Here is a 24968-nt window from a genome sequence, read left to right as displayed (position 1 = left end):
ATTTTCTGATTCCTTAACGTACTTTTGCATTCATGAAAAATACATTTTATTCACTTTGACTTTTTTTTATCATCCTCTGTAGATGACTGCAGAGTTTGAGAACACACTGGACTTGGACCGCAACTGAGCCGAGCCGATGGACAGGCAGGATCTTTTAGACCAGAAGATATGTTTTATACTGAAGCAAAATTGCATACTGTACACTTACTATATTTCACCTTTACTCTCCTTCCATTTCCAATTTCAGTTTTGTCACGTTTCAGAACGTTTTTTCTTTTTTTGTACAGAGCAAGTGTTGTGAAAATTCACCACTAAGGCCTCAAACTCAATGTAAATGAATCAATCTATATTATCGGTTAACTGGAGTTTCACAAACTCAATCCAAGCTTGATGAAAACTCTCTGAAAAAGGGCGTTCCTTTCAGTCCTTATAAATTGCTACACAAACAAGTCATATAAGCATGATTCAATAACAACACTGGTTCCTGCATGTGACTGACGTGGCTTCTTCTCTCAAAGCTGGGAACTTGAAACTGAGATACTCATTTTGTTTCCCAGAGCAATGTTCTGGGTGTACTGTCAATTGCTCTGAGGAGGTCAGTCATCTGCAAGAACCAAGACAGCCTTGAATTGTACATTTCTTCTCACTCTCTCTTCAGACAGTACAATTTTCTCTCACACAAGTTTTAAAATATATGAAATGATAAACTGGAGCTGTAAATACAATTACAGTGTGAATAATCATGTAGTACACACTGCACTGGAAACAATTCATACTTGTGTTAATTTGGTGATCATTTGTAACATTCATGGAATTAATTAATGTAGATACCCAAGTCTTCACATGCCTTTATTCAAGAATATAGAGTGGGAGTAAAGGGAGATATCCATATTTAAAGTTCTTTATTTATTGTTTGATTATTGAAATAAATATATCTCCATTGCCTGCAACACACAGCTAAAGCAGATATACTTCAATGAAAACAAACTGACATCAGTAAACACCTGTGGTACATTCAAAATAATTAGCTAATGTTGAAGTTGATCTGCACCTACACAGGGGAACAATAAACACTCATACGTACGAGGCTTCTTGTGCAACTGGGACTGGGGAGACAAAGTCAAATCCAATGAAAGCAACACTGAACACTTGAGATGAGTTATTCAATCAAAATATATTCATTCATCAAATCACAAGTAAGTTGCCTTAGGTACTTTTAGAACAATAGTGTAGGGCTTGAGATTTTGATGGCAATGTCCTCTGTCATTACCAGATTTGTAGTCGCTGTCCCTCCCATAGTCAATAACACAAACAAATACACACATGGACTAGTTCTCACCAAAACAACCTGACTTTTCAAGTATAGGCTTATACGTTTATTTTACACTCTAAACAGTTAAACAATCAATATGTGCATCTCTGCATAAAAAGTGAACCATTAGTTATGCGTAGAATCGTCTTAGTGTTCTGCGTTCATATAGGCCCATAAGGATAACTATTTTATCTCTACCCAAAAGAGGCATTTGGGTGAGTAGGGCAAGATTTAAAGTCCACCATTGTGGAGTTGTTCCGAACTAAAAACATTCAAGTGTAATGCACTGTCTGTAACTGAAGATAAATCCATGTAAAACCAAATATCTGACAAATAAGTCAACTTGTGTGACATAACAGTAACACCATTGACACTGCTGTAACCATGAAGTGATAAATCAATGTTTCGAAGGGTTTAATGTTTTGCCCTAAAATTTGACTTTGAAACCTGTCTGTAAAGAGCACATGGCTGCTGGTTGAATTGTATTGTATTGCTCCTGAGGCGGCTCACACATAAAATGCTCTCTTTTTTTACGTCGCCGACTAGACTTATCAGGTGGAGCAAACGTACAGAAAAGCTTTGGCTGACACAAACAAATAACCCCCTTTCTACTCAAAATTAATATAAGATTATAGAACAATCAATAAAAAAAGATTTTTTTGGTTATTTTGGAGAAAAGGGTGCAAAAATGTCTAGCTATCAAATAGCAAACCAACAAAACTAAACTCACTCCACATAATGCCATACTTTCAATTCATATGAAGCCAGAAGTCTCAAACCATAGATAGCCTGGTCCCAGATCTGTCTGGCCTGTATAGCCAACTGTATAGCCAATGCCATATACAGTGCAAACAGATTTGCAACCAGGCTACCTAGATCTGTGAACATGTGGAATAGTTTATGTAAAGCATTCTGCTTCATGAATAGAGTCAAACTTAAGCCTAATGCAGTGTGTGGACTTTACCAATTTCCTTCAAAGGCTGTGCCAGTGAGAGTCACTTGATTTCACTTCAGATTAAATAGTATTTACACTGAATCCATCTACCTCTGATATTCATTTCAGGGATATACACACGTTACATAAATGTACACGTTATCTTACGCATACTTTCAGGTTTAACACGTTGTACATAAAGATAAATGTTTTGTGAACTTAAATGTGGAAAATACATTCCACATAGTGCTGACACACACTGAGGGAGAGTTGCGCAGTACGACATAAAAAAGCGAAGCGAAAGGAAACAACCAAAAAAAACGAAAAACATCTGGGAAAAAGTCAAAGGTCAATAAATATATATATTTTTTAAACACAATGTCGTTTTTCAAATGCTAGAAATACAATACTTTTATACAAAATCAACAATACAGTATTATCAACAGTATACGTACGTGACCTACCACTAACGTGACAAAGGGACCACACAGACTTACAGTAAGTCTTCCAGATAGTTAATGGGGCCATAGAAATAGAATGACCGGAAAGGACCAAGCCTCTCAGATCACGTGTATATATAATTTCAATGGGAATGTCCGTTCTAGTTATTTTATTTCTATGGATAGATAAGAGTATTAGTTGGCTCATAGTAGGCCGTCAATGTTCTTCTCTGATATCTCCTTCTCTTTGTCCTCAGTGGCGCCCCCCGCTGGACTGTACTTGTTGTTGTAGTCCTGGAGCATGGTCACAACATCATGGTGTCCAAAGTGCACTGCCTCTTCCATCGGTGTGTTACCCCACCTTGATGGAACAGACAAGAGACATTGTAAACACTGCTCTTAAATAGACACGTTTTACATTAGCTAAGTTTCTATCCAATTGGCGACAGATTTTCACGCGAATATTCTCAAATCTGCAAAAACAAAATGTGTGCATTTTCCCACCAGAGATGTGCTTCCATGAAATGTACTTGTTGCAGATAAAAGGTTGTGCATGATGACGTAGTGGACATAAAAATAACTTTTGCTGTTAAATTCCCATGTACCGAATAAAAAATACAAGTTCAGTTTATTTGTCTCATGCGCTGAATACTACAGGTGTAGACTTTACAGTGAAATGCTTACTTACAAGCCCTTAACCAACAATGCAGTTTTAAGAAAAAAAAAAAAAAGTAACAAATAATTAAAGAGCAGCAGTAAAATAACAATAGCGAGTCTATATACAGGGGGTACCGGTACAGAGTCAATGTGCGGGTTAGTCGAGGTAATTGAGGTAATATATACATGTACAGTTGAAGTCGGAAGTTTACATACACCTTAGCCAAATACATTTAAACTCAGTTTTTCACAATTCCTGACATTTAATCCTAGCAAAAATTCCCTGTCTTAGGTCAGTTAGATTCACCACTTTATTTTAAGAATGTGAAATGTCAGAATAATAGTAGAGAATTATTTTTTTCAGCTTTTATTTCTTTCATCACATTCCCAGTGGGTTAGAAGTTTACATACACTCAATTAGTATTTGGTAGCATTGCCTTTAAATTGTTTAACTTGGGTCAAACGTTTGGGGTAGCCTTCCACAAGCTTCCCACAATAAGTTGGGTGAATTTTGGCCCATTCCTCCTGACAGAGCTGGTGTAACTGAGTGAGGTTTGTAGGCCTACTTGCTCGCACACGCTTTTTCAGGTCTGCCCACAAGTTTCTATAGGATTGAGGTCAGGGCTTTGTGATGGCCACTCCAATACCTTGACTTTGTTGTCCTTAAGCCATTTTCCCACAACTTTGGAAGAATGCTTGGGATCATTGTCCATTTGGAAGACCCATTTGCGACCAAGCTTTTAACTTCCTGACTGATGTCTTGAGATGTTGCTTCAATATATCCACATAATTTTCCTCCCTCATGATGCCATCTATTTTGTGAAGTGCACCAGTCCCTCTTGCAACAAAGCACCCCCACAACATGATGCTGCCACCCCCATGCTTTACGGTTGGGATGGTGTTCTTCAGCTTGCAAGCATCTCCCTTTTTCCTCTAGACATAAGGATGGTCATTATGGCCAAACAGTTCTATTTGTGTTTCATGAGACCAGATGACATTTCTCCAAAAAGTACGATCTTTGTCCCCATGTGCAGTTGCAAACCGTAGTCTGGCTTTTTTTATGGCGGTTTTGGAGCAGTGGCTTCTTCCTTGCTGAGCAGCCTTTCAGGTTATGTCGATATAGGACTCGTTTTACTGAGGATATAGATAATTTTATTCCGGTTTCCTCGTGCATCTTCACAAGGTCCTTTGCTGCTGTTCTGGGATTGATTTGCACTTTTCGCACCAAAGTACATTAATCTCTAGGAGACAGAACGCTTCTCCTTCCTGAGCGGTATGATGGCTACGTGGTCACATGGTGTTTATACTTGCGTACTATTGTTTGTACAGATGAATGTGGTACCTTCAGGCGTTTGAAAATTGCTCCCAAGGATGAACTAGACTTGTGGAGGTCTTTTTTTTTCCTGAGGTCTTGGCTGATTTCTTTTGATTTTCCCATGATGTCAAGCAACGAGGCACTGAGTTTGAAGGTAGGCCTTGAAATACATCCACAGGTACACCTCCAATTGACTCAAATTATGTCAATTAGCCTATCAGAAGCTTCTAAAGCCATGACATAATTTTCTGGAATTTTCCAAGCTGTTTAAAGGCACAGTCAACTTAGTGTATGTAAACTTCTGACCCACTGGAATTTTGATACAGTGAAATAATCTGTCTGTAAACAATTGTTGAAAAAAGTACTTGTGTCATGCACAAAGTATATATCCTAACCGACTTGCCAAAACTATAGTTTGTTAACAAGAAATTTGTGGAGTGGTTGAAAAACAAGTTTTAATGACTCCAACCTAAGTGTATTTAAACTTCCGACTTCAACTGTAGGTCAAGCTCATCACCATGCACTTTTACCACCCTGTGAAGTTCAACAGAACTTATTTCATCTGTAGCCTAATAAACTGCATGCTTTCCCAAGTTGTGTGGCCCTCCCACCACAACATATCATTGTGTGACTCCAAGTTTACTTTGATACAGTGAGGGGGAAAAAAGTATTTGATCCCCTGATGATTTTGTACGTTTGCCCACTGACAAAGAAATGATCAGTCTAGAATTTTAAAGGTAGGTTTATTTGAACAGTGGGAGACAGAATAACAACAAAAAAATCCAGAAAAACGCATGTCAAAAATGTTATAAATTGATTTGCATTTTAATGAGGGAAATAAGTATTTGACCCCTCTGCAAAACATGACTTAGTACTTGGTGGCAAAACCCTTGTTGGCAATCACAGAGGTCAGACGTTTGTTGTAGTTGGCCACCAGGTTTGTACACATCTCAGGAGGGATTTTGTCCCAATCCTCTTTGCAGATCTTCTCCAAGTCATGAAGGTTTCGAGGCTGACGTTTGGCAACTCGAACCTTCAGCTCCCTCCACAGATTTTCTATGGGATTAAGGTCTGGCGACTGGCTAGGCCACTCCAGGACCTTAATGTGCTTCTTCTTGAGCCACTCCTTTGTTGCTTTGGCCGTGTGTTTTGGGTCATTGTCATGCTGGAATACCCATCCACGACCCATTTTCAATGCCCTGGCTGAGGGAAGGAGGTTTTCACCCAAGTTTAACGGTACATGGCCCCCTCCATCATTCCTTTGATGCGGTGAAGTTGTCCTGTCCCCTTAGCAGAAAAACACCCCCAAAGCATAATGTTTCCACCTCCATGTTTGATGGTGGGGATGGTGTTCTTGGGGTCATAGGCAGCATTCCTCCTCCTCCAAACATGTCGAGTTGATGCCAAAGAGCTCCATTTTGGTCTCATCTGACCACAACACTTTCACCCAGTTGTCCTCTGAATCATTCAGATGTTCATTGGCAAACTTCAGACGGGCATGTATATGTGCTTTCTTGAGCAGGGGGACCTTGCGGGTGCTGCAGGATTTCAGTCCTTCACGGCGTAGTGTGTTACCAATTGTTTTCTTGGTGACTATGGTTCCAGCTGCCTTGAGATCATTGACAAGATCCTCCCGTGTAGTTCTGGGCTGATTCCTCACCGTTCTCATGATCATTGCAACTCCACGAGGTGAGATCTTGCATGGAGCCCCAGGCCGAGGGAGATTGACAGTTCTTTTGTGTTTCTTCCATTTGCAAATAATCGCACCAACTGTTGTCACCTTCTCACCAAGCTGCTTGGCGATGGTCTTGTAGCCCATAACAGCCTTGTGTAGGTCTACAATCTTGTCCCTGACATCCTTGGAGAGCTCTTTGATCTTGGCCATGGTGGAGAGTTTGGAATCTGATTGATTGATTGCTTCTGTGGACAGGTGTCTTTTATACAGGTAACAAACTGAGATTAGGAGCACTCCCTTTAAGTGTGCTCCTAATCTCAGCTCGTTACCTGTATAAAAGACATCTGGGAGCCAGAAATCCTTCTGATTGAGAGGGGGTCAAATACTTATGTCCCTCATTAAAATGCAAATCAATTTATAACATTTTTTGACATGCGTTTTTCTGGATTTTTTTGTTGTTGTTATTCTGTCTCTCCACTGTTCAAATAAACCTACCATTAAAATTATAGACTGATCATTTCTTTGTCAGTGGGCACACATACAAAATCAGCAGGGGATCAAATAATTTTTCCCCTCACTGTATGATGGTTATTATATCAATATTTGCGCATAAAAGCGTTTCCACAACCATTTCTTGCATAATACATTGTATAGACAAAAATATCCCATCATGTTTAGCGTATTTGGTTTGTCGAAATTTGGAAAGTTTACTGACAAATTTGCTGTTTTCATTCGGCCTGTCGTGACATTTCTTATCCAACATGTACTTTACTCTCATAAAAAAGTGGGATGGAAAACTGGTTACAGACAGACACTGGGTGAACATATGTCTTCTTGTCCATTGGAGACATCGGATCTTAGCTCACCTGTCTTTGGGAACAGGGTTGACCCTGCATGCCTCCAACAGGAACTTGACCACCTCCACATGTCCTTCTGCTGCTGCCACATGGAGGGCTGTCCTGGAGTCATAGTCCCTCTGCTCCATGTCCATGGAAGACAGAGCAAACCTGGACACATTCCACAGAAGGACAGTGATGAGTACTGTACAACAGCCAAAATAGCACACACCATCCATCTCTAGTTCCCATGTAGACACACAGGGCAACCTTACAAGGTCTCTGTCTGACACGGCGACAGATTTGGAATTTACTCTCAAAAGATGTCAAAACATGACATATTTCCTTTCATAGCTTATTTTAAAGGCCTTATTGGCCAACATGGAGATAATGCAGTGCTGTGTACCTCCTCAGTGCAGACACATCGCCAGTGTACGCAGCAAAGAGAAGATTGATGACCGACTTCACCTGAAAGACAACAGAGAGGCGGTTTGCATCCGTTTGCATGTCAACCCCTTTCCTTTAGCACTATCAGTATCTTCCAGTCGATGGCACTGTTGCTTTAAAAAACACTCAGTCCAACGACAGCCTTTTCATGGGAACACGTCTACTACATGTACATGAAGGCACCTTGGTGAACGTAGGGAAGTAGAAAAAGAGAGAAGGAGCGAAAGGCTCCCGGTTAAACTCGACTCACCCTCTGGTCTCCGCCCTCCCTGCGAGGATCCAGCTTCTTGACAAAGTGCTTCAGGTTGTCGTAGTTGTGGAAGTTGCAAAGGGAAACCAGATCCTGGAACACAGCAATCACTGTCAGGCTTTCTGCTGGTTTTCTAATCATCGATCAATCAATCAATTAGAACACTGACAGAGAGACAACCGAGTGAAAACTGTCAGTTTCTCGTACCGTGCAGAACTGGATTCCTCGTACACTGTTACCCAGCTTGTCCAGTGGCGGGGACCAACACATGATTCCCATGACGTTGGGCACCACCAGCAGGATGCCCCCTGCCACGCCTGACTTAGCCGGAAGCCCAACCTGCCAGACAGCATAGAGGAAGAGGTTAACAGGGAGTGCAGACAACAGTGTCAAAACATAGCAGCATAAATGAACAGCAGTGGATGGACAAACATCATGGAGTGGAAGATTTACTGCAGTGTAACGTGTAATGCTTAAATGGTTGTAGATTGGAGACACAGTGGGAACAACGACAAAGAACAGCAGGCCTAACAGACCGTAGGAAACAACGCAAAACTAGAGGAGGGGACTATGAAAATTAGGGGACTAGAAATTGTCTGTTGTACATGATCCCTGTCAAATCAACAAATACAAGTATTGAGGGACGGAACTTGGAGACTCACGTGGAAAGCGAACTGTCCCGAGAAGTCGTACATGCCGCAGGAGTGCATGAGGCTCAGGGTGTTCCGTACCGCCTCCGGGCCCAGCACGCGCTCGCCTGTGATTGGACAGAAGCCGCCGTTGGCCAGGGTGGCCGCCATGACGCTGGCGCTTTCACAGGTCACCTCGATGGAGCACAGCTAGAGTAGAATAGAAAACGTTTAATATACCATAGGGAATAACAGCTAACGGAGAGAGAAAAAACACAAACACGATGTTTCTCCACTAAGCCCATTGAAATGATACAGCTCCAAAGTTGAACCGTGTTCAGAAACAAATACTCACTCGATGCCCACACCAATTCACCATGTATACATACTGTCATCACAGCCAGTGTGTCTATGGATTTGGATGACTCAACAATATACACGTCAGCTACTAAAGTGAGTGAAATCACTGCAACACTGCAGTTTCAGAATGGGTGGCAAGGAATAAGCTAGTCCCTAAATATTTAAAAAACTAAAAGCATTGTATTTGGGACAAATCATTCACTAAACCCTAAACCTCAACTAAATCTTGTAATGAATAATGTGGAAATTGAGCAGGTTGAGGTGACTAAACTGCTTGGAGTAACCCTGGATTGTAAACTGTCATGGTCAAAACACGTTGCTACAACAGCAGCTAAATTGGGAGAAGTCTGTCCATAATGAAGCGCTGCTCTGCCTTCTTAACAACACTATCAACAAGGCAGGTCCTACAGGCCCTAGTTTTGTTGCACCTAGACTACTGTTCAGTAGTGTGGTCAGGTGCCACGTGGGATTTAAGAAAATTACAATTGGCTCAGAACAGGGCAGCACGGCTGGCCTTTTAAATGTGCACAGAGGGGTAACAGCAATAATATGCATGTACATCTCTCATGGCTCAAAGTGGTGGAGAGATTGACTTCATCATTACTTGTTTTTGTAAGAAGTGTTGACAAGATGGTGTCTGTTTAAAATACTAGCCCACAGCTCGGACTCCCATGCATAGCCCACAAGACATGCCACCAGAAGTCTCTTCACAATCCCCAAGTCTAGAACAGACTATGGGAGGCGCACAGTACTACATAGAGACATGACTACATGGAACCCTATTCCACATCAGGTAACTTAGCAAGCAACACCTTATGGAACAGCAGGGACTGTGAAGAGACGCGCACGCACACACTATGCAATGATATGGGCAGCGACCATGTAACGCTTTTATAACATACAGAAGTGCACTGGTTAACAAGGTGCAAAGTATTGACACGTTTTTTTTAAATTGAGAGATGAGCTTAAAGTTTTCTGACCATAATTTTCACTTGTCTGACCACTTGCATGATGACGAGTTTCTCACACGACTGGCCTATCTGGGTGATGTGTTTTCTCACCTGAATGATCTGAATCTAGGATTACAGGGACTCTCTGCAACTATATTCAATGTGTGGGACAAAATTGAGGCTATGGTTAAGAAGTTGGAGCTCTTCTCTGTCTGCATTAACATGGACAACACACAGGTCTTTCCATCATTGTATGATTTTTTTGTGTGCAAATGAACTCAAGCTTACAGATAATGTCAAACGTGATATAGCAAAGCACCTGAGTGAGTTGGGTGCGCAATTACACAGGTACTTTCCTGAAACGGATGACCCTGCCTCCAGTCCACGTACCGATATCTGAACAAGAGAGCCTCATTGAAATTGCAAGAAGCGGTTCTGTGAAAATTGAATTTATTCAGAAGCCACCGCCAGATTTCTGGATTGGGCTGCGCTCAGAGTATCCTGCCTTGGCAAATCGCGCTGTTAAGACACTGATGTCCTTTGCAACCACGTACTTATGTGAGAGTGGATTCTCGGCCCTCACTAGCATGACAACTAAATACAGGCACAGACTGTGTGTGGAAAATAATTGAAGACTGAGACTCTCTCCAATACAACGCAACATTGCAGAGTTGTGCATCCTTTCAAGCACACCCTTCTCATTAACCTGTGGTGAGTTATTCACCATTTTCAATGAACAAATAAGGTTTTATATGTAAGTTGGTTAAATAAAAGAGCAACATTATTGATTATTATTATATTATTATTTGTGCCCTGGACCTATAAGAGCTCTTTGCCACTTCCCACGAGCAGGGTTGTGACAAAAACTCACACTCATTCTTATGTTTAATAAATGTATCGTATAGTGTGTGTGTGGCAGGCTTACAAGGATGGCAAAAAAACAACATTTGAGAGTGCGCTGACCATGGTGCTATAGGGGTTACGCAGCTGGAGGTTGAATGTTTGAAGGGGTACGGGACTATAGAAAGTTTGGGAACCACTGCCTTAATGTGTTTGGACCCCAGGAGGAGTAGCTGCTGCCAAATACAAATACTCACCTGGAAGTAAAGGTCTAAAATGGAGGTCATGTCTGTCCCCTCTGGAAAGCACTAGAAAGAAACAACAGTGGTTTGATTTGACAGTCAGACAATGCCTTGTAAATGCCTAATTAAAAATGTCTTAAGTGATCTAGAAAAGGTACACTTGATTGATGTAAAATGTGCTTGTTTCAGCTGTCACCAACCTTCTTCTCCTTAAGGTAGTAGCCGATCGCAAAGTTACGATCTCCAGACTCCCTCTCTGACTGGAATCTGGGTGCAGAGAGAGCAGGCACATTCTGAGTTCGGAGTCCTGTTTCAACTAAGTCAAATTCCAATTCGGTTCCAATTCTACTACCAAAACCAGTAAAGCTTTTTGTGTTGTAGACATAGCAACAGGAAGTGGGTTAGGGGTGGGGGCGGTGCAAAAAAATAACGGCTATATCGGTCTGCTAATACAGGACTAGTAAAGGCCCAGTGCACTTTTGTGAACTGTATAATATTTCTTACATCTATTTTTACATTCCGATTTTTTTTTTTAGGCTCCGCACCCCTACTTCCCGCGGCTATGGTTTTTGATGTTGTTGAGATCGAGATTTCTCTCTACGGTTGTTGTTTTTGTGGTGTTATTCTAAAGCAGAATAAAGTACTGATTTGAAACTGATTATCATACTAAAAATGCTAGTGATGAAAACAACACTGATGAATACTAAGGCATGGCAACTGGCCAATGGTGGTGAGCCAAGGTGCTGAACCAAACCACAACCTCGGTTCTTCCTCTTGAGAACTCACGTGGCATTGCTGAAACCCACATACTCGTTTCCTGCCAGCTTGTTCATGAAGTTCATGACCTGCAATACAACGTTCAAAAGGTCACAAAGTACACCCATCATTACAAAGATCATCTCAAACAGTCAGCGCAGCGTAGGGCTAAACATAAAAGAACTGGGTAGCGTTACTTACATAATCAAATTTCTCAGCGTTGCTTGCCCCTTGCTAAAAGAGAAACAGAAGATCACATAAGTATGAATGACTACATACTGTATATCAAATTAGATATACAGTAAATTGTATATTGCCTAGCTAGTGTGAATACCTTATGACAAATTCAAATTATTCCTAGATCAAATTACCAATATCATTACAAAATCTAGCAATAATCATTATAAAAAAAAGTATGTACCCTAAAGAAACAAGTTTAGTCCTAATATTACAAATATTTAGGATTACTGGGCAACTAGTTAGTTGGAGATGAAATGAATCACTAATCAAAGAGTCAAGGGTTTTCAAATGAGAAAATAATCTACCAAAAGACAATGAGCAAAACAATGTGTAGGCCATTCTACCAGACCGTTATGGGGATAAAACGCACCACAGGGAAATGCAATTCTGCATAGACAGGTATATGTGAACTTAATCTGTAGTAGTGTAAGTAGCCTTTGTACTGTAGGGGTCTGAGTGTCTGTTGAAAGTTAGTGATGTGACTTATGCTAGTGTGTGGCTAATCCTGTGTGTTGTAGAAGGTTATGGATCTATATGTGCAGATTCATTAGCGATGTCCTCGCTTAATATTGTAGAACACACTGACTTCTGGGATATGTAGTGTGAGCTGAGGAGAGGAGGTACTACAGAAACGAAACGTTACATTTAACTCTAATAATACAAATAGTGCAAATAAACCAGTTAAATACATTCAAAAAAATAAAACACAAATAATCAATAATCTAAAAACAATGGTATGTTTGTACTATCATGATTTTGAAAAACTTTTTGCGTTTCTGTTTATTTTATTTTGTAAACCGTTTGTAAAATCCAGGTGACAAATAGCAACTACCACAACTGTAGCTTACTATAACAAATCCAGATGTTGTTCAATGGGGAGAATAATTTAAGTAAAGAAATTACCAACGTCATTGACCTGTGGCAGTGGTCATAATTTCCCACAGATCTTAATGCTGTAAGATATGCAACAACAAATAAACCACAAACGAGGCTTCAAAAACACATTACAACGTTCCCATAGTTTAGTCCCCGATTTACCATACAGGAACCACATTTTGAGAGACAGATCTGGTCTATATTACTGAATACATTAGATTAGAATTAGAATGTGGGGGCATCCAATCAGTGGATTGATTATTGTGCCGACCATTAGCAACCTTTACAGTGATTGGTTTAAGGTTATAATGAAGATTTAAGCTGAAAGATACCACATCATTACCCTGTCAAGTCAAATGACTGCCATCCAAATAACCAAATTACTGATAGGCTACAGATGAAGGATCTTCATTTGATCTCTCGCTGCAGGAAAGATGCAAACTTGTAGTGTATTAAAAGTTTAAAAAGGCTTCTAAAGTTTATAATTTCCACTTTAAAATGTCAAGACATATTTTCCGTTACGGCAAATCAAATCAACCCCTACAAAAAATGTCCATTAATTATTATTCACATAATAATTCACATTTCCTATTGCTGCGGGATTATTTTCTTGCTGTAGCAAACTGGCTCAAATGAAGATCCTACATCTGTATATCACTAGGTGTAATATTTTGTGTACTGTACTATGTACCATATTGAGTACATAGTGTACAGTATGATACAAGTACCAATAAAATAAGTTGTTAACATGAATTACTATAGAGTTGTTATTCCTTATAGGTATTATTCCTATAAACTCTTAGACAGGATAATCATACGGCACCTTTCCATCAGAGTTCAACCCCAAATCAAACCAGACAGGAAAACTCAAGGCTTCATTCAGTAACTTGGCTTGGTTGTGGTTGAGATTGATGAGTAGCCAGGCCTCATCTATCCTAGTCCATATGCCATGTTACGTTGAAATATGGATTAAAGTGCTAGTCTTGTTTTGAAGGTGATAATGTAGTGCCTACACTGTCTTCATCTAAGACAGACAGTTATAGATATGGGCTTTGGATACATACAGTAAGAGAAAAGGTATCTGCAGTAGGTTGCAGCCAGTAATTATTGGAGATGAAACTTAATTTCTGCAGAGAAAGAAGTATTATATCTCTGAATACATTGAAGGTGAAGTCATTTGGACAGAGTTTGTATCATTAGCTTAGTTTACGGTGTGCGATTGTTGAAAGTTTAGTATGAAACAAGCGTAGTTCCTCATGTCGATATGATAAATGGGCTGGTGGTGGGTTATGTAGTAACAACACTACAGAAGACTTATGCACGCAACATACATGTATGTGTCCCCTCTTTGTTCTTGTCTTCAGCGAGGCACCTACAATGCATTGGAGGTGAATGTGTTTTACCCTACAATATCTCATAATAAACACACAAGAGAATTCATCACAGTTTCAGCAGCAGAGGGTGCACTGCTCCCATACAGTAAGCAATTTTTTTTTTGTTTCTTTACCCCTTTTTCTCCCCAATTTCATGGTATCCAATTGGTAGTTACAGTCTTGTCTCATCACTGCAACTCCCTTATGGACTCGGGAGAGGCGAAGGTCGAGAGCCATGCGTCCTCCGAAACACAACCCAACCAAGCCGCACTGCTTCTTGACACAATGCCCACTTAACCTGGAAGCCAGCCGCACAAATGTGTCGGAGGAAACACCGTGCACCTGGTGACCATGTCAGCATAAACTGCACCCGGCCCGCCACAGGAGTCGCTAGAGCGCGATGGGACAAGGACATCCCTGCCGGCCAAACCCTCCCCTAACCCAGATGACGCCGGGCCAATTGTGCGCCGCCCCATGGGTCTCCCGGTCGCGGCCGGCTGCGACAGAGCCTGGACTCAAACCCAGAATCTCTAGTGTCACAGCTACCACTGCGATGCAGTGCCTTCGACCACTGCGCCACTCGGGAGGCCCAGTAAGCTATTTCTAACAGCATTTCCTGACTAATAGCCAATAGCAAAGATGTTCTACTCCTCTCAGCCAATAGCCAGCCAGGTTGGCTTTGCCTTTACCTGGTCAAAGACATAAGATTTAAGCAGGTGACGGATGCACAGAAACACACCCACATATTGATCTTTCATTCATATACCAAAGCAGTTTTACCCATGATTAAATGTATTTCTTTATCTATATGGCTGGGCTGGTTAGACCAATCTGAGGTCCGTTGCCTGACATGCTAGCGCTGTCTCACACAAACTCAGCCTTGTGTGTACTGCATGGGCTACGTGCATAACTGAGAGGCAGGCAGCTCACTGATGCTTTCACCAAACAAATCCCCTTTCAGCAGGATCATCTATAGTCTTAACTTGTCCATATACAGTACAGTGCAAGCTGGTCATCTGGCTAAAGGAATGAAGTCCCCCCTGTTATTTCATTCATTTAAAATGTAATTCAATACAACTTTGTCACTCCAGAGGTAACGAGGTACGTACAGAATTGACCTAATGTTTTATGTAGCCTACTATTGGTACAACTACCCACTGTACTGAACAAAGGCATGGTTCGACGGTTCTTTTTTTAACAAATGCCCCCCCCCACACCAAAAAACATACATTATTATCTGAAATTCAAATGTTATTTACCTTTAGGAGGGACGTGCACACAATAGCACCGGCGTTAACCATAGGGTTATGTGGTTTATCTGTGGAAATCAGTGTATATTACATTATAACATGTTTACAAATGCAGCGGACAGCGCATACGTTCATACACAGCAAGGTTACGGTTTCTGCACAATCACCACACATTACATAACACATTCAATGTTAGAAGCAAACATGCCCAAAGATCACGGAACTTTGAACTTGAAGTGAGGAAATGAGCAGAATAACAATCAGATGGAGAATGAATGAATGAATGAATGCTGATGGCACCATAGCTGCCTTTGTAGTCTAGCGACCATACTAGTGATGTTGAGGTACATAGCCATGAACTCACTGCTCAGTACTAGCTGTGCTGTAGGTCTGTTGTGTTACGCCACTTCCCTTCCCCTAAACCCTTTTAATCTTCTTATGCAATCACACAAAAGGGGAAAATAATAACATTCCTACCACTGCTAGCAGGTTTCCTAAACTGATTAGATAACATGGCCAACAACCAAAACCGACCTGGGACTTACTGAAACCCTGTACTAAACCCGAGTCACAATCTACAGAGCTCAGACAGCATCCTTTACCAACCAACACAGCAATCAGAGCAATGCCTTGATTTGAAACAGATCAGGCTTGATTTGAGAGAGCATGACAACTGCTGCTCTCCATATAGCTTCTGTATGTGCTTTATACTTGGAAGCTGACATCCACAGAAGGTGAAGCATTGACACTGTCCATGCCAGCACAGTTGTTATTGCATTTGTTTTTCGTTGATGAAACGGAGGAGAGGATCATCCAGCGTCGTGGTAAAAAGACAAAAATCACATTGCGTACGATGTCAGAGGGAATAAAACAGTGTTCGTTGTTTGAAGTAACTTCTTTGTAGTTGTAATATAGCAAACGGACGTGGCAGTTCCACCAAGTATGGATTCCAGCTTTAAACTAGGATCTTATCAAAGACGCGATACATGAGGACGGTGTTGTTCTCCAGGTCTATGTAGACTATTGCAGATTGAGTAGAGCGTATGGGCATTGAGAGCCGATGTACTGATTCTATCCGGCTGCGCCAACACCTCTCATTAAGATGACATAACACTACCATGGCAACAGACTGCACCACAGGCTGGATCACCTTGCATTGAATCACATGACAACCCACCCAGAGGGACTACTTTCACTCTATTAATCAACCCGGACAACTGCCTTGTCCAATGTATGTATACAAGATATAAATTATTCTATGAAAGGACAATAGCTTTTCACAGGGTATGCTAGGTTTGAAGTACAATAGGACCACCTCAGCAGCACTGCGTTGTGACGAACACCTCTCTTGTCAGTTCTGCGAGTGAAATGACCAGTCACACAGCGAGCGGGTGGAGCTCCAGACAGACTGGTGCTGCCTGCGGCCATAGAATTACAGAATCTCATTCTGAAGCTCTGTAGGTTTTATGACACCGGCCACTCTAGTATTTTATATCTCTATACGTGCGACCCTCACCTTCCTCGTTGAGGAATAGTTTGTTGAAGCGCAGGCCGCTGGGCTCTTTGCCGATGAAACGGTGCACATACTCTGTCCCGTGGTCGTGCACGGCGATGGCATACTTCAGCGGCTTTACACACGACTGCAGGCAGAACGGGACTTTGGTGTCACCCGCTGTGTGTCTAAAGAAGGGATAGAGAGAGAGAGAAGGGGATGGAGAGAGAGAGAGAGAGGAGGGGATGAGTGGGGAGAGAACCAGGAGATAAAGGCAATAAGCAAAGGCAAATTTGAACAATATGAATGATTGTCTCATTATGCAGGGTAACTAATTATCTACTTTACAGTGTGTGACATTGTCATTGACATTGTCACAATGCTGCTGTGCGCAGTTTGACAAGAACACTATACTGTACGTCAGTACAGTTAACTGTAGAAATACCATTGTAGGCTACTACATGTTTACTGCATGTTAAACACGATTACAGCTACTGTACCTTTGTCCATCCACAGTGCATATGGACACCGCCCAGAGATCCGGGCTGAACCTTGCCAGCTGGGGAATGTAGTCAGCCACCTACACAACGAAACAAAACAGAAGACAACATATCAACACTTACCATTCCCCATGGGCATTTAATCAGGAAAGGATCATCGCCACCATCACCATGCCGTCTCACTGACCCCGGGGCCTCTCCCTCACCCACCTGTCCCCCTCCCAGGTTTTTGGCATTCTCATAGAGCGCGTCGATTTCGGAGGCGAAGGACACAAAGTCGGGGATAACAAACTTCTTCCTGAAGGCCTGGGTGAGCAGCACGATGTTGCTCTGGACACACCTGGGAGAGAAAAGGTGACAGTGGTCTTTATGTAAGGTACCAGAGTCTCCTTATGACTAGTGTAACACATGGAGTCCTGTGTGCTTCAGTTGGTAGCGCAATGCCAGGGTCATGGGTTCAATACCCGCTGGGGCCCACCCATAAGAAACAATATGCATGCAAGTCGCTTTGGATCAAAGCGTCTGCTAAATGGAATATATTACTACATTGTTATTGTACACATGATACAGGGAATAGATAACTGAGGAATTAGCTCATAGATTTGTATCAGATGTTATATGAAATCAGATATCTATTTACCCTGTCCTATCCCTGCTACTGTCTGAAATCAGATATCTATTTACCCTGTCCTATCCCTGCTACTGTATGAAATCAGCTATCTATTTACCCTGTCCTATCCCTGCTACTGTATGAAATCAGCTATCTATTTACCCTGTCCTATCCCTGCTACTGTATGAAATCAGCTATCTATTTACCCTGTCCTATCCCTGCTACTGTATGAAATCAGCTATCTATTTACCCTGTCCTATCCCTGCTACTGTATGAAATCAGCTATCTATTTACCCTGTCCTATCCCTGCTACTGTATGAAATCAGCTATCTATTTACCCTGTCCTATCCCTGCTACTGTATGAAATCAGCTATCTATTTACCCTGTCCTATCCCTGCTACTGTATGAAATCAGCTATCTATTTACCCTGTCCTATCCCTGCTACTGTATGAAATCAGCTATCTATTTACCCTGTCCTATCCCTGCTACTGTATGAAATCAGCTATCTATTTACCCTGTCCTATCCCTGCTACTGTATGAAATCAGCTATCTATTTACCCTGTCCTATCCCTGCTACTGTATGCGCCCACTGGTGTGTTTACTGTATAGGCTTCTCTTGCCTATAAATAGTTGCCTCCCAGATGGCTTCCAGTCAAAGCTAGTGTAGCTCCTCCTAGCATGTTTGTGTAGCTCCTAGTGTGTTGTCTTATGATCTGTATCCTGCAGGGTGGCTTGCCACCAGAGTGGTTTCTCGAGCGGTCACTGGGCTATGTGTTCTATGTCACATGGCATGTCCTAGGGTTGCAAACAGGAACAATCTTTTTAAAGCAAATCAGCTGATCTGGAAAGGATAGTTCTTGTGATCGTAGAGATGAGTCTCTTGACAAAAGCGGCATTTACTATTTTTGTAAAAAGGGTATGTTCAAATGAACGCGATTGATATGACCTTGACAATCTGAAAGGACTAGACTATAACGTGCTTCCTTATAAAAGCCTGAAATATTATTAATAATTAATGACTTGAAATGCATTGAGCAAATACTTCTAAGGAACCTGAATAAGTTATGGCCTACATGAACTGTGTTCAAATAAAGGAGGCACAAAAATGACTAAATGATGACCGGTGCTTGACATATCAAATGACCACTAAAGCCTTCTATTCTAGGTCCAGTGTCTAGAGTGTTGTGGAACTAGAACTAACTTGTTATAGAACCCAGCTCTAGACTGTCTTACTTCTTGAAGAGGTGTCGGTCCAGGTTTCCATCTGACGTGGTCTTCATGATGACTTTCAGGTTCTCCATACATTCCTTCAGCCGGGGGTCTCCGGTCCGGAGCCCTGTGGCTTTCAGCGCCTGCAGAAAGCATGGCTCGTGTCAGGGGGCTGACGAGTATTGTGTTTATTACATGTTTACGACAGGTTTATTATGTTTGTCATAATTATAACAGGGTTATAACTTGGCAGTCGAATGGTATATTACGATATATTTCTTGAGGGATCGAATGTAAATATCAAGACTAATAAGGCCTATTGAATAAACTGCTCTTCCATGCCAGATAGAGGGAGATCAACATTTCACCATAGAATTAGAATTCATTCTACTCTAACGAGAATCTAATTCTATAAATGTCACCCCAAGCAAGGGGCCATACATGAGTGAGCTATTGCTTCCTGGTACAGCCAGAGTAGTAACAAGCCTTATATTCAGATATACAGTATTAGGCTGTGGCAGTAATCATGACACAGCAGGCACCATTGCTATACTACCATCCAGCTGGCCAACCATGTGGCTGCCTGGTTGGCTCTTGCCTGACACTCACTGTGGTGAATTTGTGAGCCGGGATTTTTTCAGCGCCCCCGGCAATGGTGTAGAAGAGCAAATCCTCCAGACTGGGCAGGATGCCTGCCTTCCTTCTCCTGACACACACACACACACACACACACACACACACACACACACACACACACACACACACACACACACACACACACACACACAGACACACAGACAGACAGACAGACAGACAGACAGACAGACAGACAGACAGACAGACAGACACACACACAGTAAGGAACGGCCAGGGTTCTCTAAAGGCAATGGGGAACAGCAGCAGGGGGCCAGGATTAACTAGCTATAATACTGTAGAGGAGAGGTGGTGAGTATTTCACATGTTACAGCCCCAGCTTTTAAGGAAACGGTTTGAACACCGCTTCCAAAACACCAGTCAGATAGTTCAAGGAGTGTTTGGATAATTTTTATAGAGAATATCTCGTTGGCATGGCTCTTCAATCATAAATAAGGTAGACTTTGTTGGTTTTATGTCAATTTAAACACATGCATATCAGTTACAAATTATAGTGTCAAGTTTTAGCTAATGCTCGGGGGCTTGAAATGAGTCATTAGCCTATTTACAGTCTGGTATTATGCATAGCAGCTCCAAATCCGTTCCACTCACTCTGAGAGAGGAGAGTTAGTACAGTATGTTAGAGGTAGATAGATGGGAGGAATACTGTAGTTAGGCCTAAACGAGGAGTATGTATTACTATCATGATTCACCATACACCAAATAGGATCTCTGAGGGAGGAGGGTGGGAGCTCAGGCTAAGTCAGTCCCGCAATTCATCATGGGACAGACAGGCAATAGAGCTACTGTAACCCAGCTCCGTAGCCTGCCCTAGCGATTAAGAAGACGTCACAACGTTTAAAAACTGATTGAAGAGGTAGAGGGTCAAATCCCCTCATCAGCTACCCAGGAATGACTCAGACTCCGGACGTTTGTTGTTGTTTAATAGGATCTCTTTCAGTTTGGAGATTGTTTAAGCCACATTCGTTTGTTTTGAGTCCTATTCTTGAATGATTATGATCCTTTATCATTTCCATGTCAAATGTTTAGATAAGGCCTATTTGATTGTGATCATTGGTCCATTTCTGGAGTCATTTCTGGATTGCTGATGCCCGCCGGCAGAGGAACACGAGAACAAACAGTCGGTGGGACTGCTGGGGAAGTCTGGCGCAGTCGCTGGTTGAGGCTGAGGACATTTCGAGGTAGAGAATTGAAGAGAGAGCACTCAGCAGCCGCAAGGCTTAGCCTGGAAACACTACAGTACATCTACACGAGAACGAATGTATAAATTGAGACATATACTTACACACCAAGGCAAAGCAAGCGGATCAAACGAAAAAAGGAGAGAAAATATGCAGAGTGGCATTAGAACAAACTCAGTGACATAGTGCATCATCATCATCATCATCATCATCAAGCAGATAGGCTTACTGATAAGACACACACATTCATGGATTAACAAACACGTTCAATATTTAGGACGCATCCAACACTGCACAACAACAGTGAAAACCATGGCATGGCAGAACCTGAAGAAAAATCATTATTCTCTTCCAGCAAAGCACACTGTAAAACAAAACAGCACCCTCTCTGCTTTATGTCTCCAAGCCCTTGCCCTCACCCCAGGATAATAGGAAGTCCAAACAGACAGGCTATTAGCAGGTGTGAAGCATCTGGACTGGTGCTGATGCTCCGTTAAATAATTCTCACCCAGCCTTAGCTGGCCTCCCTCCCTCCCTCCCCTCTCTTCCCCTTCCACTGCCTCGACCTGTATCTCCCTGCAGCTTTCTGAGGTCAACTGTGTGCAGCATGTAGCGTGTGCCTCATCAGAAGGCTTGCACGGATCCCGCCACATAGCCTAGCCCTCGGCCTCCAACAGCACACTGCCTGCCCCACTTATGGGTCTCTCCTGCAAAGAGAGCTTGGTATCCCTGGCCATAGTTTCTGGAGACCAGAGGCTATGACTTGGTGTCACTGATCCTCATTAATACTTGGGAAATCTGCCAAGCCTAGCCTACAGTCCGTGTGTTATATCTACTGTGCTATTTATACACTGGGGCACTGGAGTTCAATTGAGTTCAATAAGCAAGAACAAGGCAGCGTGACTCCCTCAACTGTGACCAAATGAAATTAACAACCTATGCAAAATAGAATTCTTTAATTAAATGTGTGACAGTAATAACATGGTCATAGGCCTAAACGCTTGCAACTTCAAGGCGGAGCTCTGATGAATACGTTTGCGCCCGACACAAACATGAACCGACTTGATGGAGTCATTTTGGCTGCCATTTGTATTCGACCCAATTCATCAGCCTGGTTTCACTACCTCCAAGACGTCACTGGTAAATTGGTCCGAAGTGCATTGATCATCGTCTGTTGGCAGGAGGGAACCACAAAAATCAATCTGAGTCAGGGCAGAGTCTGAAGGACTCAATCTCTATTCACTCACAATATGCTGCAGCTGCACAATGCACAATGCACAGCACGCTAACACAATGCAACCCAGGGCAAAACCAGAAAAGGAAAAACCTTTAAATTGACCAGACTGTGCGTTGATAATTCTGCTCTAGGCACACCTTCCAGCAGATGACCCATTTGGACTGACTAGGCCTAATGTTTGTGTGTCTGTGACTGAACCTACCCTGACGGAGGATGTTGTTGTTGTCATTAATGTACTACAGCTGGTTTGACAACAGCTAAAGCAAATTGACTATGGATAAAACAAGAAGGGTGCCTGCTAAGCTATGGGCAATGAGGCATATCATTACCAGTAGATGCATTTGTTTTCTGTGAAAAAGCAAACTGGCTGGATGCGACAGAGAGAGCGAGCCTATTCCTGGCAGCATTAATAGCCTGGGTCGACTCAACACCTGTCTGCAGTAGAATGCATGAGCGAACTCAGGACTTCCTGGCCCCATTATCATGTGACTATTTTGTTTTTCTGTGGGAGAATGAATCAAAATGAGCCATCAAATGTTATGTATGATTAGAAACTGGGTCTAGCGAGAACTCTCTTATCTTGTTCCTGTCTGGGGCTACTGTATTACTGTTCGCTGTACCAGCTCTCCCAGGGTGAAAGAGTTATTGGTGACTATGACATCATGTTCAAATGAAAGCCACCAACAGGGGCAATAGTAGCAATGCCCACGTGTGACAGCTGCACAAGGGAATGGGCAGGATTTGGCAACAGGGAATTATGTTTTTGCAGTGAGAAAGTATGCAATAAACTGGCATTACCCCAATCAGACTAGTTGCTACGGCCTAATGATTTCACATCTAAATTGGGTGTAAGATCCCTCCATCCCACCAAGCATATTAAAGCTAGGCCTAAATGCTAGGAAACTGATCCACTGTCAAAGAGATGGTCATCAGGAAAAAAAACACTGTAGCCTATGTAAAGCCACATCCATTATAATTCCAAAACAGTAGCCCCCTAGATGACGTCCATTCCCAAATCCCCACTGACTGTCACACTAGATCCCAAAATGCAATTCTACCCATTCTGATGCAGCAAGCACCACTCTGCAGTGCCAGATCTGAGACTGTCTCCGTGGTAATTGGCTGAGAGGAGATTAGATCAAATGATCTGCTCATAATGGACATTCAATAGCCTACCCTTTACCAAGGTCCTTTTAAATAGCAAAGTGGTCCCTGCCACCACGGACAGCACTAATATTGGACGGTTGCCTTTGGCAGAGGTGGGAGGTAAATAAATAGCCTACCTTATCAGCTGGCCTAACGCGACGAGAACAAATACTCACTATCTGATAAGATACTCGTGATATGCCAACTCAAATGGAGAATTCCAATGTAGAGATGTGGCCGGAACATACAAGTTGCTGAAACACCCAATCAAATTGTTATTATCATGCAATTATTACCGTGCCATATAGCCTGCAAGAAACTATAGAATGAGAGAGGCTGTTCAGTATTCAAGTAGAATGACACTCCTAACAGAGAGAACAGACGGAGAGAGCTTTCTCGAGAGCAAACGATAAAAACACAGCTTGATGACTGACCTCTAGGTGTCATTGATGAAAAAAATGAAAATCCCTTTCTGATATAGTCTAAGGCCTGAAGGAGTGTACCTGGCTTTACAATTACTCCTGCCAGATACGAAATGTTCTATAGTCATGTTATCATAGGCCATTACTGTTATAATAATATTATAACAGTGCTGTTTCATAGACATGATCATTTCATAACATCCCAAATGCATAACCTTCTAAATGAAACGGCTAAATGAACATAGATCTAGGCCTATAAAGGGAGCTTGTGTGAAATTCACCAACGGTTCCCTGGAAGAAGCTATTCCGCTTGATGTATTTGATGAGGTGTGAGGCCTATGCATGCATCCTCCTAGCTGTATCAACACCGAAAGCAAAGACGCTGTATGAGGCCAGGACAGGTGTGCGGGACTGATGTAATATGGGTCTCTGACTCTTCAGAACCGAAACTGTCAGGACACACAGGTCAGGTTAACAACATCTCTCGACAAATGAGGACTGCATCATTTATTGAAGTTCATTTGAAATCAATCTAGCTTGCTAGACTCGGTCCATGTGATTATTCTGGATAGAACGTTAAGAGCCCCACCCCACCGGTAAATATAATTGAATAGCTTTATCAGCTGTACTGGCTAGCTAACGGTACTCACTTCTCGGCAGCTGCCTCTTTGGTGGCAGTTTCATTGCTGGTGGCGGTGTCATTTTTGGTGTCCGTTGGCGGTGGCACCGAACCGTCATCGCTCTTGGTGGAGAGGTTCCGAGTTCCGTGGGCGTTGGTAGTGTATGGCGTAGCTCTCCATCCAACCGCATGCTGGAGACACTTTACTTTGGTCACGGATCTGACATCTGTACACGCGGTGCTAAAGCAATACGCGACTGATGGTGATGTCTTTCTGGCGACACCTGTCAAAGGGCGCTTCAGGTTAGATTGAAACAACTCCTTGAGCAATACCGAAGACCGAAAATGTAACATGTCAATCCTATCAAGCTAAATAGTGGAGCTGTTTATAACTCAGCTAGCTAGATATTGAATAAATATGAAGCAATATATTCCAAACGCGTTGGGTCGAGGTCGTGAAGAACGGTTCAGTCAGTGAGTCACGATTCTCAAATGTGTTCTAGTGGACAAAACCTC

At 42.3% G+C, this 24968-nt stretch overlaps 1 protein-coding gene and 1 pseudogene across 3 annotated transcripts in view; one reads left to right on the top strand and one right to left on the bottom strand.

Annotated features, from left to right (window-relative positions):
- Window positions 1-3312, top strand: part of LOC123723888 (signal transducer and activator of transcription 1-alpha/beta-like) — a 28341-nt pseudogene extending 25029 nt beyond the window's left edge. The window contains exon 20 of the transcript XR_006759973.1: window positions 83-3312. The product of XR_006759973.1 is annotated as a signal transducer and activator of transcription 1-alpha/beta-like (transcript). The remainder of the gene's footprint in view (window positions 1-82) is intronic.
- Window positions 888-24968, bottom strand: LOC106575215 (glutaminase kidney isoform, mitochondrial). Of its 2 annotated transcripts, none has more exons than XM_014151574.2 (17): window positions 24484-24968; window positions 19803-19899; window positions 19218-19336; window positions 17585-17714; window positions 17375-17454; window positions 16899-17062; window positions 15392-15450; window positions 11845-11877; window positions 11674-11732; window positions 11088-11154; window positions 10903-10953; window positions 8529-8705; window positions 8074-8205; window positions 7867-7959; window positions 7576-7637; window positions 7200-7340; window positions 888-3047 (listed from the first exon to the last, which is right to left on the bottom strand). In XM_014151574.2, the coding sequence occupies exons 1-17, from the start codon at window positions 24804-24806 to the stop codon at window positions 2891-2893; spliced, it is 1944 nt and encodes a 647-aa protein (XP_014007049.1). In that variant the 5' UTR covers window positions 24807-24968; the 3' UTR covers window positions 888-2890. The 2 variants fall into 2 exon arrangements, with proteins under 2 accessions (XP_014007049.1, XP_014007050.1); XM_014151575.2 differs by having other exon boundaries at window positions 19803-19893.

This window comes from Salmo salar, chromosome ssa17, assembly GCF_905237065.1.
Source record: "Salmo salar chromosome ssa17, Ssal_v3.1, whole genome shotgun sequence".
In the NCBI taxonomy this organism is placed as follows: Eukaryota; Metazoa; Chordata; class Actinopteri; order Salmoniformes; family Salmonidae; genus Salmo; species Salmo salar.
Note: the sequence above shows the minus strand (reverse complement) of the source record. Positions and strands in the feature narration are given on the sequence as shown.